Below are 18,220 nucleotides of genomic sequence, written 5' to 3' on the forward strand. Positions count from 1 at the left end.
GATCACCTAGACCATAACTTTAAAAACCATCTACATGCTGATGACTCTCAAACTTCTATCAACCAAGATATCTCCTGGATTTCCATATTCATCTCTCACTCCCGTCTTGACATTTCCTTTTCTATGACTGAAAGACATCTTAAACTTAATACATCTAAATCAGAACTCTTGATTTTTTTTCCATAATTCTCCCTATCTCAGTAAATTTTCTCTCCATCCCATTGAGTTGCTCAAGTCAAGAATCCTTCATTTCTTCCTTTTCTTCACACCAACACCAATAGCAAATCTTATCAGACTTACTTTCTGAAATATTAATTTATCCTCTTTGATCTTCAGTGTCATCACTTTAGTCCCAAGCCATCATCTTTTACTTGGATTATTAATAATTACTTCTAACTGGACTTTCTACTTCCATCTCCAATATTCTATAGGTAGCTTTATTTTTAATACATTATAGAATCACTTTACTGCTTAAAATCCTTCAGTGGTTAGCCATGGCATTTAAGATAACTAATAGTCCTTTCATAAGGCCTCATTGATCTGAGCTTGTCTGCCCATTCGACCTTCACTTCATGCCACTCTGGTATATTCCCCAAATAGTCTAAGTTTTTTCCTACCTTAAAGACATTACTCTTGGTATCGCTTCCCTCTCCCTAGATAGAATTTTCTCCGGCTATCCTTTCAGTATCTGTTCATCCAGCACCATTTCTTGCAGAAAAGCTCACCTCACCTCACTATGTATGCTATCTAAAGTAAGCCAACCCCAACCTTCCCTCAGTTAATCTTTCATGATTTATTATGTTGTACTGTTATTTTATAACATACTACTATTTGGAATTTTCTTGTTCTACTTGTTAATTGTCTCTTTCTTCCCAGTAGCCCTTGAGGGCATGCTATAAATTCTCAAACTTGTTGAATAAATGAAGTTCCAATAGTACTAGTTGATCTTTTCTTCCTATGTAGCTAAATAAGATTTTGATAATAAGAGGCAGCGTCAAGACCAATTCTAAGAACACAGTAGACCCAGTTTTTACCCTAACTAGTAAAAGGAGTTCTAGGTAAAGCTCTTAATCTCTTCCTAATCTGTAAAACTGGGGAAAAGACCATCTTTAAGGTCCTGGCTAACTCAACAAATTCTGTGTTTTTCTTTAATTTGCAAAGATTTCACTCCAGTAATTATTTTACATTCAGGATATCAACATTACTTGACCTTTTGACATTAATAAATTGTTGTAGCAAACATTTGTATTAAAATTTTTTAATCATTTCTATTACTAATTTGTATCAGTCTCTCTGGATCTGTTTCCCCTTTTTACAGTATAATGATGGAGTAGGACTAGGCAGTCTCTCATGGATTTTCAGAAATGTTCATGGAATCATAGCCAAGTTACTTAGCCTGTTTCTGGATTGATAGGAAAACAAGTAGTATGGAAAAAAAAAACACCACTCTGATGTTTTTATTTTTATTATTTTTTTAGGTGTTTTTAAATTCAAATATGAACGTTATATTTGACGCTTTTTAGCTACTTCTAAAATTTTCTTTTTAATAACTTTAGCTTGTAAAATTTTAAATAACTTTGGACATTACTTTGGGGGAGGGTATTATTCTGCAGATGCTTTTAATTTTTTTTTTTTTAACGTTTATTTTTTTTGAGACAGAGAGCATGAAGTGGGGAGGGTCAGAGAGAGGGAGACACAGAATCCGAAACAGGCTCCAGGCTCTGAGCTGTCAACACAGAGCCCGACGCGTGTAGATGCTTTTAGAAGTGTGTTATATTCTGTTCACTTTTAAGTTTCATGGATTGACTGATAATTTAAAAAAATGTTTTGTTAATGTTTATTTATTATTTGAGAGAGAGAGAGAGAGAGAGACAGAGCTTGAGAGGGGAAGGACCAGAGAGAGAGGGAGACACAGAATCTGAAAGCACACTCCAGGCTCCGAGCTGTCAGCACAGAGCCTGCTGCAGGACTTGAACTCCCGAACCTCGAGATCATGACCTGAGCCAAAGTCAGACGCTTAACCAACTGAGCCACGCAGGCGCCCCGGATTGATGTATAATTTTAAATCCCACCCTTTTTTATTTCATCACTAAATAGGAGGTACCATTGGCACAAACTGCACAGCCCACATCAGCTATCGTTCGTCCAGCATCATTACAGGTTCCCAACGTGCTGCTTACAAGTTCTGACTCCAGTGTAATTATTCAGCAAGCAGTACCTTCACCAACCTCAAGTACTGTGATCACCCAGGCACCATCCTCCAACAGGCCAATCGTGTAAGTGATGATTTGGGCCAGTCATTGAACTGTTTATGAATCAAGTTTTTCTTGTCACAGTTTTTCCCACAACATGTAATTCAAATTGTGGCCTTAGTTTTGTGTGTGTATGTTAATCATGTTCTGCATGCTTTGATTTTTGGAAAAAGTATTTGGGTTGTCTTTTTCTCTTAGTGTTCTCTAATAGATTAGAAAATAAATATCTAAAACTTAATTTTTTAAAAAAATCGCATTGAATGTGAATGTAAGGTGGTCTCTAATTTTCATGCTATTTCACACAGAATACATAAAATTACTCCAGCAGATGACATTTTTTTCAGTTCTTAAACATATGTCAAGACTTTGGTTTTTTCCCCAAACATTTTAAGTAATCTCTACACTCATCATGGGGCTCAACTTACCTGATCAGAAGTTAAATGCTGTTCCAACTGAGCCAGGTGACCCTCAAGACCTTCTGATAAGAATTTTTCTCATTCAGCATATTGGAGATTGTCCTGTTTTTCTGGACCTGTTGTTTCTCCACACTGCTATATACATTATGTATTTAGAATACAATTAAAAATAATAAAATTTTGTAATTTGCTTTGCAGTGGTTAGAAAATTTATTTTTAAATGATATGATAATAGGAGTAAAAATACTCTCGTATTGTTAGAAGTGGCTGATAAGGATTTCTTACCTTTAATTATTCTTCTTTTGTTTTTCTTAGTCCTGTACCGGGCCCATTTCCTCTTCTGTTGCATCTTCCTAATGGACAGACCATGCCTGTTGCTATTCCCGCATCAATTACAAGTTCTAATGTGCATGTTCCAGCTGCAGTCCCGGTAAGTTTGAGGTTTAGACTCTGTAAACTGACTTAGGGCTGCTTGATTGGTTTATGAAACTGAATCCAAAAAAATACTTACTAGGGGTTAGTAGTGTGTATTCATTCATATTTATAATGACAGCATATACCATTCAAGACAAACATAATTAATTGGTTAGAAAATGTTTTTCCATCCTCTCAAAATTTTCTTTTCCTTGTTTCCATACAACACCCAGTGCTCATCCCAACAAGTGCCCTCCTCAATGCCCATCAACCCTCAGTCTGTTCTCAGTATCCAGGAGTCTCTTATGGTTTGCCTCCCTCTCTCTAACTTTTTTCTTTTTCCCCTTCCCCTCCCTCATGGTCTTCTGTTAAGTTTCTCAAATTCTTCCTTGTATTTTTAATTTTAAGAAATTTATTCCTTATTCAGCCCATTTCACTTTGACTAGATTTGTAGAATTCAATTATTAACACAGATTTCTGTTCTTTAGGAATATATGTGTACGAAAACACATGTCCAGTAATTCCATGGTACTTTGATTATTGCAGGAATTGTTTATAAGTACACTCTCTGTGAACTTTTATGGAAATTGACAAATTTTAAAAGATAAATCAGGACAGTAGATAATAAGGGTTTACAGTTTTCTGATTCTGAACTCTCAAATTTGTATAACCATTGTGCAGATATAGCACAAATCTCATATTGAATATATCCTCTAGCAATTATTTGTTAATATATTTTGCATAGCTTGTTCGGCCAGTCACCATGGTGCCTAGTGTTCCAGGAATTCCAGGTCCTTCCTCCCCTCAGCCAGTACAGTCAGAAGCAAAAATGGTAAGCAAGATTTTACTTGTTCTGTACATTTCTTGAGCCTGTTTTGAATTAGTTTTTCCATTAAAGCCTGCTTCAAATGTACAGTTTAGATCACATCTTATAAAGCTTTGGAATGTATTACACTATGCAAGAACCAGATAATATGGAAGAGTTTCCATTAGCATAGTGACTAATTAGTGGTACTTTAAAATAAATGGATGAATTTGAGAGTAAAGTCCTAGTTCTTGTCAATGGTTTGTCTGCTTTTGAGCTGTGGCGTTTTGAACAAAATCTCCTCCTTGTGGTGGCTAGGAATATTACAGCTGAAACTAGGTGTAAACATTGGAAGGCCATACAGATGGTTTTAAACAGTGATAGGAATTAGTAGAACAGTATTGACAAGAATTCTGAAATTGTATACAAGTTAGTAAATGTAGCACATAATACATAAAGAAAATCCATATTTTTGAGTTGCGTTTTGACACCAAGAAACTGGTGGTGTTTAAGGGATAAGCTATAGATTAGGAGTCCAAAGACATGGGTTTTAATTTTAATTCTGACTCTGCTGTTCATTACCCTTAATCAAGCCATTTTAATTTTGAGGAGACTCAGTATTCTTAGGTGTAAAGAGATTAAACGTTGATTTGTAGAATGTCTCTTAGCCCCAAATTCCATAAATGTGCTAAATTCCTTGGCAAAAAAAAGTAAAGCTGCTTTTTGTTTTTTTAATACATGTAATTCTCCCTTCTATAGTCTTAACACATTTTCAGGATTAATTCTGAACATCAGTTAATGTATCCTTAGAAAAATTAATAGATAATTTTGCATCAGTTCTGTGCTAGGCAGTATACTAACAGTATAAATGTGTACATATAAAAATCATTATATATTGCAAAGTTTCAAGTTTTTTACCTCTATTCTCCATTGCTAATAATCTCAAAATGGCATGTGATAACTAACAGTAAAACTTAACACACCATCTGAATGAACAATGTTTGAAGAGTGTAAAAATTAGCTAGTTATTGATTGTGGTGAGAGAACTTATAAAAACCCAAGAGGGCAATTTTTTGCATTAACAGCATGTTTAACTCAAAGCTTTGGAAATACTAAGATGCATCTTCACTTGATAGCAAAAAGCTTCATTGGGAATGTTTTTTATACTTCCTAAACATACCGTACTAGTGAAAAATTCAATTTAGTGAGAACTGAATAGAGTAGAAATAGGAGTTAACGAGATCTGTTGTTCTATCCTGCATCTAAAAATACTTTTACATATTCAGTGGACTTTTTTTCCTAGCAAATTAATTCAAAAGGAACAAGTCAGATTTAAAGAAATAGTTTTGGCTATAAGAGTAGGCCATACTTGTAGAAACTATTAAATTTAATACTTCCTTGAATAACTTTTTCTTTTAGGTCATCAGGAAATTAACAAGAATAAGAGTGTTTTGTGTGCTTGTATATTAAAAAAATCAAAGCTATAACTTTATATATGGAAAATAATCATTGGTTGAAGGCCCAAAAAATAGCATGGGGAGTCATAGATTGCCCTACTTAAATTTAACAATCCAGTTAAATTTATTATTAGGATTTTGCTAATGTAAAATAACCATATTTAGGTGATTGCCTATTTTAATTGGAGTAGTAAATAAGATTGTCCAGTTTTAATTAAATAAAAAGACTCAGAAATTAGTCCCTTTCCTTTTTTTTTTTCTAACTTTTCATTATGGAAAATTTCAAACATATACAAAATAACCAGTATAGAATAATGAACCCCCATGTACCCATCACCAGCTTTAATTATTAGCACTGTAACTGCCATTAGTGTTTTATCTATGCCTCAGACCATTCCCTACCCAACTCAATTATTTTTTAATAGGCCTTTCTCAGTGTAAAATTTATATACATTGAAATGAACCAATTTTAATTTTGATGTATAAGTGTATTAATGTAACTCACACTGCTATCATGATATAGAACATTAACATCTACCCAGAAAGTTTATTTCCCTTCGCAATCAGTATACCTTCCCAACTGTTGTCACCAGCAATTAGTTCTAGAATTTAATATAAATGAATCCACGTATATTCTTGTGTCCAGCCACAAGATTTATCAATGTTGTTGAATGTATTGGTTTGCTGCTTTTTATTGCTGAGTAGTATTCCATTGTGTGAATATAACACAGTTTCTTTATCCATTCTCTTGTTGGTGGACACTTGAATGGTTTTCAGTGTTTAGCATTGTGAACAGAGATGCTGTGCACGTTCTTGTGTAACTCTTCTTGCGGATGTTTATTTTCATTTGGCCTATCTACTGAAGGGTAGAATTTGCTGAGTAAGGGGTAGGTATACATTTAACTTTGTAAGAAACTGCCAGACCATTTGCCAAAGTTCTGAATTCTCACAGAGTATGGGAATTCCAGTTGTTCCACATTTTTGCCAGCATTTGGCTTTGTCTCATTTTCATTGTAGACATTTCTAGCAGTTTGTAGCAGTATCTTATGGTTTTATTTAATTTCTGATTTTGCCAGATGCTTTTGTGATATCTTCTGCTGATTTCTTAAAATGGGTTGTCTCTTATTTTTATGTCATAGGAACTTTTTAGATATACTAAATACGAAATTTTTGTTACATATGTCTTACAAATATTTTCTCTTAGTGGGTAGCTTGGCTTTATTTTTCTTAATGATAGTACAAACATATCATTCATTGCTACTTTTATCTCTAATGGTTTCTCCTAGTTAATTGGGTTTAATGTGCCTATGTTTTTTTGGCTTAAAGTGGAAGCTTGGATTATTGATTAAACCTTTTTACCTTTCCAGTATAGGCATTTAAAGCTATAAATTTCTTTCCACAAATTTGATCTGCTATATTTTCATTATCATATATCTTTTAATTTCCTTTGTGATTTCTTTGAACTACTGGCACTTATATAAAAGTATATTGTATAATTTCCAAATATCTGGGGGCTTTCCTTTTTATCTTGATTTCTATTTTAATTACGTTGTGGTTTGAGAACATACCACCTTTGGTATATTTGATTGTCCTATGTTTCCATTTTCTAATATATCATACCTGTTTGGCTCATTTGTGAAAATTAGATATTGCCCTTCTATCCAGGTAATATGAACTGGTAACAAAATACCAATTGCCTAGAATGCTAAGGGAATTCTGATTAATTGGGGGTTTTGTTGTACAGAAATAATTTCACATTTCATCATTGGTTTTATATTTTTATGAAATATTGCTAGTCTGTTTTCCCTAAGTCTATAATGTTCATTTTATATTACTGTCTAAGAATTTTCACTGCTTGCGTGTTATCAACTATACTTCTATATTGTTACAAGTACAAAACCAATCTACCGACATTGGGAAATGACCTAAAAATAGTTTGGGTTTTGTAGTTGGTTTCATGTTCATATGTTTTTCCTCAGTCTCATTTAATAATTATTTCTGTCAATTGTCATTTATTTAACATACATTTCTTAGGTGCTAAGAAATTCAGCAGATGTGATCTTAAATTTTGAGTTTCTCTTGCAAATCGTTCTGGTGATCATCAAGAGAGGCAAAGAAGTCTTCTTTTAAGGCCATTGGTTATATTCTTTAGCAGTTAGGATTATATCAGTGAGTTGTTTGTTTTTGGTGCCCTTGATAACTTTTGTGCATAAAAACCATTATTCAGGGACTGCTTTTATTTATTTGATTTTTTTTTTCAGGGACTGCTTTTAAAAAATATATTAGATTTATTAAAGTTACAAATTCAGAAAGTTCTTCCCTGAATTTTTAAGGCCAGTTTACAAATCCAACTATATAATTGCTTTTAAAGGTCTTCAAATATAATTAATTTTAAACATGCCAAACTTCATTTTAAACTTAATATATCCTGTTTTCCCTATAGGTACCTCAGTTGTCTAATAAACTTCTCTAAGTACTTTAATAACCTTTTAAGTTTAATTAAACTTATAGATATGAGGCTTGGTTTTCTTAAATAGTCCATTATTGGGAGGCTTATGAGATTATTTTAGCTCTTCCAATTAAAATCACAAGACTGAATTGATCTTTTAACCATTTTAAATTGAAATTCAAGGGTAACCTATTAGTCTGTGGCAAGTTACTTTAATTACTTTCAGAACATAGAATACCAAATAGGTACAGATGATTTTAAAATTTGAATTAATATGTCAGTGTCATTGATTTTTAGCCCCCTGGAGCTTAATAAGGTAAAAGACTTACCAATTGAGGAAATAATTGTATCCTCCCAACTGAAGAAAGTTGAGACTGGTTTCCTTAATGACAGGTAAATGATCACAGGACTTGATTCTCCATCAGTGATAGGACTCCAAACCCAGTTTCTACACATTAAATAATTTTTTTTTGCCAGTCTGCTAACCTTCTAGTAAAATTTACAATGTCTTCTTTCAGGCTTGAGTTGGACTGTGCTTTGTTGTTGCCTTCAACTCTTTGAAAATACTTAAACATCCTCCCTGTTTGGTTTTGCTAAAATGATGTGTGGTTCAGAAGATGTTATATACAAACCTAATGGTAACCACAAATCAAAAATTGGTAATAGGTATGCAAAAAAAATAGAGAAAGGAATCCAAATATATCACTAAAGAAGGCCAACTTGTGGTGAGAGAAGACAGCAAGGGAAGAAAAAAACAGAAGATCTACAAAAACAATCACAAAACAAATGACAGAATACCAATAAATACAGACTTATCAATAATTACTCTGAATGTAAATGAACTAAACATTCCAAAAAAAAAAGCATAGGGTGATGGGAGGGATAAAAAAAAAAAAATAAGACCAGTGTATATGCTGCCAACAAGAAACTCCTTGCAGACCCAAAGTCACATGCAGATTGAAAAAGAGGGGATGCAGAAACATTTATCATGCAAAGGGGTGTGAAAAGAAAGCTGGGGTAGCAATAGCTGTATCAGACAAAATAGACTTTAAGACAAAGACTGTAACAAGAGACAAAGAAGGACACTACATAATCATTAAGGGGGACTCCAACAAGAAGACATAACAATTGTAAACCCTTATACACCCAGAATGGGAGCACCCAAATACATAAAACAGGTAGTAACAAATATAAAGGAACTAACTGATGGTAACACAGTGATTGTAGGGAACTTTAACATGCTATTTACATCGATGAAATCAATTAGGAAACCGTGGCTTAGAATGATACATTGGACTAGTGTTTTAATAGACATATTCAGAATATTCCATCCTACAATAGCAAAATGCACATTCTTTAAGTACACATGAAATATTCTCCAGATTATATATTAGACCACAAAATCTCTACAAATGCAAAAAGATTGAAGTTACCATGCATCTTTTCAACCACAATGCAGTGAAACTAGAAATCAGCCATAAGAAAAAAATCTGAAAAGAGCTCAAATACATGGAAGTTAAATAACATGCAACTAAACAGTGAATGAGTCAACCAACAAGTCAAAGAGGAAATCAAAAAACACATGGAGACAAATGAAAATGAAAACACAGTGGTCTAAAATCTTTGGGAAGCAGCAAAAGCATTTCTAAGGGAAAAGATTATAGCATTACAAGCCTACCTCAAGAAGCAAGAAAAATCTCAAATATTAGCCTAGCCTTACACCTAAAGGAGCTAGAAAAAGAACCCAAACCCAAACCCAGCAGAAGGAAGGAAATTATAAATATCAGAACAGAAATAAATGATCTAGGAACTAAAAAAATAGATTAATGAAATCAGGAGCTGGTTCTTTGAAAAGATCAACAAAATTGATAAACCTATAGCCAGGCTCATCAAAAATAGGAGAGGGGACTCAAAATCAGAAATGAAAGAGGAAAAATAATAACCGACACCACAGGAATGCAAAGGATTGTAAGAATATTATGAAAAATTATGTGTCAACAAACTGAGCAACCTAGAAGTGGATAAAATCCTAGCAACATGTAACTTCCCAAAAATGAAGCAGGAAGAAACAGAAAATTTGAACATATAGATTACCAGCAATGAAATTGAATCAGTAATCAAAAATTTCCCCAAAAACGAAAGTCCAGGATCCAATGGCTTCACAGATAAATTCTACCAAACATTTAAAGAAGAGTTAAAACCTATTCTTCTCAAACTTTTCCAAAAAATAGAAGAGGAACGAAAACTTCCAAATTCATTCTTCAAGGCCAATATTAACCTGATACTAAAACCAAATAAACACACTGCCAAATAAAAAAGAGAGCGCTACAGAACATAGATGTAAAAATCCTCAACAAAATATTGACAAACCAAATCCAACAATGCATTAAAAAAGTCATTCCCCATGAGCAAGTAGGATTTATTCCAGGGATGCAAGGGTGGTTTAATATTCACAGATCAATCGACATGATACATCACATCAGTAAGAGAAAGGATAAAAGCCATAAGGTTGTTTCAATAGATGCAGAAAAAGATATGACAACATACAACATCCATTCATGATAAAAACCCTCAACAAACTAGGTTTAGAGGGAACATACTTTAACATAATACAGCCCTTATATGAAAACCCCACAGCTAACATCATAATGGTAAAAAACTGAAAGCTTTTCCCCTAAGGTCAGGAAGAAGACAAGTTTTATTCAACATAATACTGGAAGTCTTAGTCACAGCAGTCAGATAAGACAAAGGAATAAAAGTCCCCCAAATTGTAAGAAAGAAGTAAAACTTCAACTGTTTGCAGATGACATGATTTTATATACTGTATAGAACACTCTAAAGACTCCACAGAAGGGGCACCTGGGTGGCTCAGTCGGTTGAGTGTCCCACTTTGGCTCAGGTCATGATCTCGCCGTCTGTGAGTTTGAGCCCCGCGTCAGGCTCTGTGCTGACAGCTCAGGGCCTGGGGCCTGCTTCAGTTTCTGTGTCTCCTTCTCTCTCTGCCCTTCTCATGCTTGGGCTCTGTCTCTGTCTCTCAGTAATAAATAAACATTAAAAAAATAAAGACTCCACCAAAAAAACTACTAGAACTAATGAATGAATTCAGTAAGTTCACAGGATACAAAATCAATATACAGAAATCCATCGCATGTCTATACACTAATAATGAAGCAGCACAAAGGGAAATTAAGAAAACAATCCCATTTATAATTACACGAAAAGTAATAAAATACCTAGGAATAAGGAGTATAGGTGAAAGACCTGTACTCTGAAACCTGTAAAACAGTGGTGAAAGAAATTGAACATGATACAAAGAAATGGAAAGACATTGCACGTTCATGGATTAGAAGAACAAATATGTTTAAAATGTCTATACTGCCCAAAACAATCTACAGATGTAATGCAATCCCTATTAAAATACCAACAGCATTTTTCACAGAACTAGAACAATCCTAAAATTTGCATGGAACCACAAAAGACCCCAAATAGCCAAAGCAATCTTGAAAAAGAACAAAACTTGGAGGTATCACAATTCCAGGCTTCAGATTACAAAGATGTAGTAATCGAAACAGTATGGTACTGCACAAAAATAGACACCTAGATCAATGGAACAGAATAGGGAGCCCAGAAATAAACCCACAATTATATGGTCAGTTAATCTGACAAAGGAGGCAAGAATATGCATTGGGAAAGAGTCTCTTCAACAAACAGTGTTGGGAAAACTGGACAGCTATGTGCAAAAGACTGAAACTGGACCACTTTCTTACACTATATACAAAAATAAACTCAGAATGGATTAAGGACCTCATTGTGAGAACTGAAACCATAAAAATCCTAGAAGAGAGTATGGCGGTAAGTTCTCTAAGATCGGCTATAATGACATCTTTCTAGATAGGTCACCTGAGGTAAGAGGAACAAAAGCAAAATTAACTATTGGAAGCACATCAAAATTAAAAGCTTCTGCACAGCAAAGGAAACAATCAACAAAACAAAAAGACAACCTACCGAGTGGGAGAAGATACTTGTAAATAATGTGCCCAATAAAGGGTAAGTATCCACAGTATATCAAGAACTTAACACAACTCAACACCAAAAAAACCACAATTAAAAATGGGCAGAAGACATGAACAGATGTTTCTCCAAAGAAGACATCCAGATGGTCAACAGATACATGAAAATCAGTTATCAGGGAAATGCATATCAAAACCTCACTGAGATACCATCTCACACCTGTCAGAAAAGCCCAAATCAAAAAAAGAAAAACAAGAGTTGGCAAGGATGTTGGGAAAAAGGGAGGCATCATGCACTGTTGGCTGGAATGCAAACTGGTGCAGCCACTGTGAAAGACAGTATGAAGGTTCCTCAGAAAGTTAAAGGGACGCTTAACCAAATGAGCGTTTGGTTAAGCGTCCGAATCTTGATCTTGGCCCAGGTCATGATCTCATGGTTTGTGAGTTCGAGCCCCACATCAAGCTGCACTGATGACGTGGATGGGATTCTGTCTCTCCTTCTCTGTGCTCCTCCCCCACTTGTGCTTGCTCTCTAGCTCTCTCTTGCTCCCTTGCTTGCTCTCTCAAAATAAATAAAGTTAAAAAAAATTAAAATAGAACTACCCTAAAATCCAGTCATCTCACTACTGGGTATTTTCCCAAAAAATTACAAAAACCCTAATTCAAAGGAATATATGCACTCCTGTGTTTATTGCAGCATTATTGTTAGAGTAGCCAAATTATGGAAGCAGCCTAAGTGTCCATCAATAGATGAATAAAGAAGAGGTATATATGGAGAATGGAATGTTACTCGGCTATAAAAAAGAATGAAATCTTGCCATTTTCAATAGCGTGAAGGATCTGGAGAGTATAATGCTAAGCAATATGAGCCAGTCAGAGAAGGACAAATACCACATGATTTCATTCATATGTGGAATTTAAGAAATAAAAAATACAAATGAAAACAGACTCTGACTATAGAGAACAGATGTTTAGCAGAGAGGAGGTGGGGAGGATGGGTGAAATAGGGAATTAAGAGTACGCTTACCTAGATAAGCACAGAGTAATATATGGAAATGTGGGGGTTTTTTAATGTTTATTTACTTTTGAGAGAGTGTGTGAGTGAGTGGGGGAGGGGCAGAGAAGAGAGAGAGTGAGGGAGAGAGGGACAGAGAGGGAGATACAGAATCCGAAGCAGGCTCCAAGCTCTGAGCTGTCAGCACAGAGCCTGACACAGGACACAAACCCACAAACCGTGAGATCATGACCTGAGCCGAAGTTAGACGCTTGAACGACTGAGCCACCCAGTCGCCCCAGTATATGGAATTGTTGAATCACTATATAAGTCCTGAAATGAACAGTGTATATTAACTATACAGGAATTAAAAATTTTTTAAACATAGTGAAAGATACATTAAAAAAATAAAAAATTAGGAGAAATAGCATTGGAACACATTAGAATGACTAGCACACTACAGCTGAAGAGAAAACTTATTTGTATCTGAAGATAGCCAGGAATGCTTTTGTGGGGCCCTGATTTTCAAAACCTAGTGCTTATATAAGGAAGACAAATACATATTGTTTGTGTCTACTATAAATATTGAAATAGGATCCTTTTTTTGCTAAAGAAATTTCTCCAGAGCAAGGTTTTTTTTGGTTGTTAGAACATTAAGTCTTTGGGAAAGTAAGAATGTGGTAAGAAAAAGAAATGTAAGTGGGGATTCACAAATACAAAATTATCTAGTATTTTTTAATATTATAGAAAAATTCTTAGGATCTACTGTCTTCCATAGAATTGCAATGGACCTCCCCACATTTAGATTTAGGAGTTTTGTCATTAAGCAAGTAAACTGTAGGTGTTTGCTATCTGTGTTACTCTTCTACTAAAACAACTTTCTTACCTAATATTTGTAACTAAAAGGCAATGTGTCTGAATAAGACAATGTTAATTGTCTAGGAGCTTTGTTAAGAAGATTTAATAAAGTATTTAGGTAGCATTCTTCACAATCCTTCCTTGAAGTGTTGTGTGACAAACTGAGAAATAACTTTGCACACGGTGGGAAGCCAGTAGGTTTTCTGCAGGGGGTTTCTACCGAGAGCTGACAGAGGGCATCTTGGCAAATGTTCAGAAACCTACATTAACTTAGTTGGGCCCTGCATGGAACCTCATGTTCAGCAGAATTCTTCTGACCTGCCTCTGCATGCCAAGCTAATCAGCAAACACCTAATGAGCCCACTCCAAAGAAACAGACTCTCTCCCAACCTACTTCATTTTCATACGTTCTCTGGGGGTGGGGAGACAAGACTTCATGAGGACTGATGATGCTGCAAAGACCACAATAATGATAATTAACTTGCTGAATTTAGAAGATTATGCTGTTAATTAGTTGCAAAATAAAGATAAGTAATAGAGCAGCAGATGGTAGGATACACCCAGGAGAAGGAGGGTTATTACTCTGATGAGCTTTTGTGGCACATATGAAATATGGATCTGACTTTTTCATAAATTGTTTCTAGAGAACATTATGTTTTTTCTTTGAACTATGATGGAGTAGTTTGCTCCTACTAAGTTCTGACAGATGTGATAAAATTTGTTTCCAGGAATGTGAAGTATAACATAGAATTTGAAAAGCAAATTATTTTTAGATTATCTCTTAAAATGAGTAAGTTGTATTGGCCAGCACAACAAACCAATCATCCTTTAATTGACACATTTTATATCTAAGAAAAAAAGTTTCAATATAGTAGTTGAATTTTACGTTGCTAAAAATTAATTCCAAAACACTAGTCTGCTTGGAAATAGAGTAATAAAGATATTTTAGTTTTCTTTCAAACAGTGCCTCTAGTTTAAAATTATGCTCAAGCTTTATTTTAATTGGACATGTTGGAGAATACAGACCTTATGGATCTTACTGAATTTCTTTGAGTACTCAGTCTTTTCATTTATTTATATTAAATATCCATATGGAGAGAAATGAGCTGGCCAATGTCTGATACTCTTCTTGATTGCTAATATATCTAAAATAGTTAATATCAGGCAAAAACTCTAGTTTGGCAAAACTTTTGTCTAAAATATGTTCAACGAATTAGGAGTCAACAGAATTTCTGGTCACTCTGCTTCTAACTAACTGTGATTCTGGGACGTAACTTCATTTTTTGGGCCTTTATCTGTAAGTTGGTGATTGGACTAATTATCAATATATCTGCTAGTTCCAAAATTCTATTTTAAAATAAATAATTTTGAACCAAACTATTTGTCATTATTTAAGATGTCTCTAGCAAATATATTTGGGTGGATTATAGAAAATCCTTATAAAATTTTTATGAATTCTGTTTAGTGACAACTTTTTTCACCTAACCCATTCTAATTTTTTTTTAGCACACATGTATTTTTATTGCTGTTTAAAAACAACAACAACTACAACAACAACAACAACATATATATATATATGCATGCAGCTCAGAGCAGTGTTAACCCTTGAAAATCTTTTTCTTAAATTCTGTACCCAGTGGCACACTTTCTAAGTCAGACCCATTGTAATCAATGTAACAGCATGGAGCAAACATTAGAGCTTCCTCACTGGGTGAGTACTGTATACACTGGGGCAGTCAAGAGAGGATAATGAATGAATACTGATGCTGCTTTTAAGTGCTCTATAAGGTAGTAACTTGCCCTACTAAAGATTATTCAAGAGAGTGATGTTTATGTACTTCAGACTCCCCTATGTGCAGTTACTGTATTTCATTAATTCTAAGAGTTAAGCTCTTCACTATAAAACTTTAAATGCTCTTCAGTTCTATGATGTTTTCTACCTAAGGACTTCAAAATGTTTTACCAACACATAATTTACCAAGCTTCACATCTCAACCACTACCTAGATTTATGTACATTTTATATCTAGAAGTGAAAGCCCTAACCTAACACTATAGACTAGGTACTATTTCTTTTATTTTGATGTGTAACATTTCTGTTTTTAAAAGATATAATTATGTAGGCTGACCACCTCCCCAGATTTTCCTCCTTCTATTTATATTGACCTATACTTTCAAACTCCTTTCTACTTTGAGTTCTTTACCATTTAGCCTAAGTAGTCCTACTGGTTGGAGCCAATTACTCCTTTGATCACTTACCTCATTTTGGTTTAATCCATCCACTTCCATACTATCCCTTCAGTTGAGTGTCTCAATTTCATGTGTCTTAGCTACTAAGACGACCTTGGGCAAATGATCTCTGGTTTCCCAATCTGTAAAATAGGGACACTGTCCTGTTAGAAACTCAGTGAAAAAATACTGATAACATGGATGGATCTCAAGTACATTATGCTAAAAGAAAGACGCCAGATTTCAGAAGGCTGTAACACTGTATAAGTCCATTTATATGACATTCTGGAAAAGGCAAAACTTTGGGGATCAGAAAACAGATTAATGGTTTCTAAGGACTGGGGGTGGGAGGAAGAGTGACAGGAATGGAGCATGAGGGAATTTGAGGGGATAATAGCACTGTTTTGTATTCTGATGGTAGGGGGTGGTTGCACGACTGTATGTGCTTGTTAAAACTCATAGGACTATGCACAAAAAAGACTTCATTTTACGATGTATAACTTCTACCCCAGTAAACTTTTATTTTTAAACTATTGGCTTATTTTTAAAATCATACCCAGCATCTACAGTGATTAGCAGTAGAGAGAAAATGTCGAGTAACACTTGTCTAGGTATAGTTATTGCCTCAAGGGAAATTTTGGTGGACCTTTTCATATATGCTTCAGTTTTTTCAGGGGTCTGGATCACTTGTAGATGGCACCGTAGATATGCATAGATGAAAACAAACTACAGATTTTGGGATAGTTGTATAATTTGCTAAGTTGCTCTTATTGGAGTAAATGAAAGCAGTTGTCCTAGAATCACCTGGGTGCTTTTCAAAAGCTCTTCTCTCTTTCCCACTTCTCCCTGCCATCGGCAAGGAAGGGAGAGAGAAAGGTGGGTACAAATCTGTTTTTAGCACCCAGCCAATTATGACTTCTGGGAAGTTTGGAAAGCACTGGATAGACTGCAACACATTTCTCATATCAATTTTGTAGCCTCCTTCCCCCACAGATAATGAAACTTTATTTTGGGCTTAAGGACTACAACTGTTACTGAGAACAATATCAACAATAATAATTCCAGGTCTCTCAGGTGCCTTTCATTGCTAAGATATTATGGTATGATTATCTTGTGCCAATTATTTCATATTTACAGATTCTAACAATAAAACTACCCCAGATATCGCTTGTGCCATTTTTGCCAAAGAATCCAATTTCTCTCAGTTAACAAATACATTTGTTGTTCACCCACGTAGCAAATCCGTGTACCAGTCGCTTAAAAGGGATGCAAAGAAATGTAAGGAAATCTCTGCTCTTGAAAGAGCTTACTGTTTGAGGAACTAAGATATTCACATGTGATACACTTTTGCTGATAGAATAGTAAGTTTTATGCAGATTGTGTTTTTATTAAGAGGTAGCCGTAAGTGTCTAAGGCCTCCTTCTGACACTAGGTTACTCATACCCTGGCAGTGGGTCAGATGCAATTCAGTGAAATGGCAAATGGAACATAGTAGAGGGGATAGACTTCAAACTAAACCTTCTTACTGGAGACAGGGAAGACCTACGGGAGGCAAACCTAGCTGTAGGTTCTAGGAGGAGGTTCAGTCTGACAGTCAATATAGTGGCCTAAAAAATGCAACATCAGGTCATTGTCCAAATAAGCCCAGTTGTCCAAAGTGGGCCCAAATTTGGAAGAGATTTAGGTTTAAGAATCTAGGAGAGCCTAAAAAGATGGAGATTCAGGAATGAAGGGCAAGAAAATAGGTGACAGTGTACATAATTACCTTGTGTTATTTATTTTAGTTGAACGGAACTGGTTATTTTCAGTTAACGGTGTTTTTCACTCCTTCCTCAAAATTGATTAGGATAGCAAAGTATTAAATCCTATAGTAGTACTCAGAAAGACTCAGGAAAGCTTTCCAGAGTGTTTGTCTTACTATTTGTAATGATAAAACTAATTTTAAAGCCAAATGCATTTCTTAACAAATACTTTTTTTTGGTTAACGAAAGAATACTTTGAGAGTTGGACTTGAGTGGAAAGCAGGGAACTTTTTTTTTTTAATTGATGTCTGCATTTCAGAGATTAAAAGCTGCTTTGACCCAGCAACATCCTCCAGTTACCAATGGTGATACTGTCAAAGGTCATGGTAGTGGATTGGTTAGAACTCAGTCAGAGGAATCTCGACCACAGTCCCTACAACAGCCAGCCACATCCACTACAGAAACTCCGGTATGTGTGTTGTTTTTATAATCTACACTCTGTTATCCTTTAAAAAACAAATACTGGGTAACTTAAAGGACAATATACTTTGAAAAAATTACTTCTGGTCATATTTCAAAAGGGTACCAAAAACAT

General features: G+C 34.8%; 1 protein-coding gene across 7 annotated transcripts in view; it reads left to right on the plus strand.

Annotated features, from left to right (window-relative positions):
• Nucleotides 1-18,220, plus strand: part of ATF2 (activating transcription factor 2) — an 81,923-nt gene that overhangs the window by 43,489 nt on the left and 20,214 nt on the right. For all 7 annotated transcript variants that reach the window (XR_006962596.1, XR_006962595.1, XM_047082208.1 and 4 more), the window contains 4 exons: nucleotides 2,098-2,276; nucleotides 2,984-3,098; nucleotides 3,828-3,914; nucleotides 17,945-18,094. Coding sequence is in view for 5 of the 7 variants with exons in the window: in XM_047082208.1 (XP_046938164.1) it covers nucleotides 2,098-2,276; nucleotides 2,984-3,098; nucleotides 3,828-3,914; nucleotides 17,945-18,094 (531 nt within the window). In the remaining 2 variants the exon portion in view is untranslated. The remainder of the gene's footprint in view (nucleotides 1-2,097; nucleotides 2,277-2,983; nucleotides 3,099-3,827; nucleotides 3,915-17,944; nucleotides 18,095-18,220) is intronic.

This window comes from Lynx rufus, unplaced genomic scaffold (genome assembly GCF_022079265.1).
Source record: "Lynx rufus isolate CCGP_SWC_20201006 ecotype Redwood Valley unplaced genomic scaffold, mLynRuf1.p SCAF_2, whole genome shotgun sequence".
NCBI classification, from domain to species: Eukaryota; Metazoa; Chordata; class Mammalia; order Carnivora; family Felidae; genus Lynx; species Lynx rufus.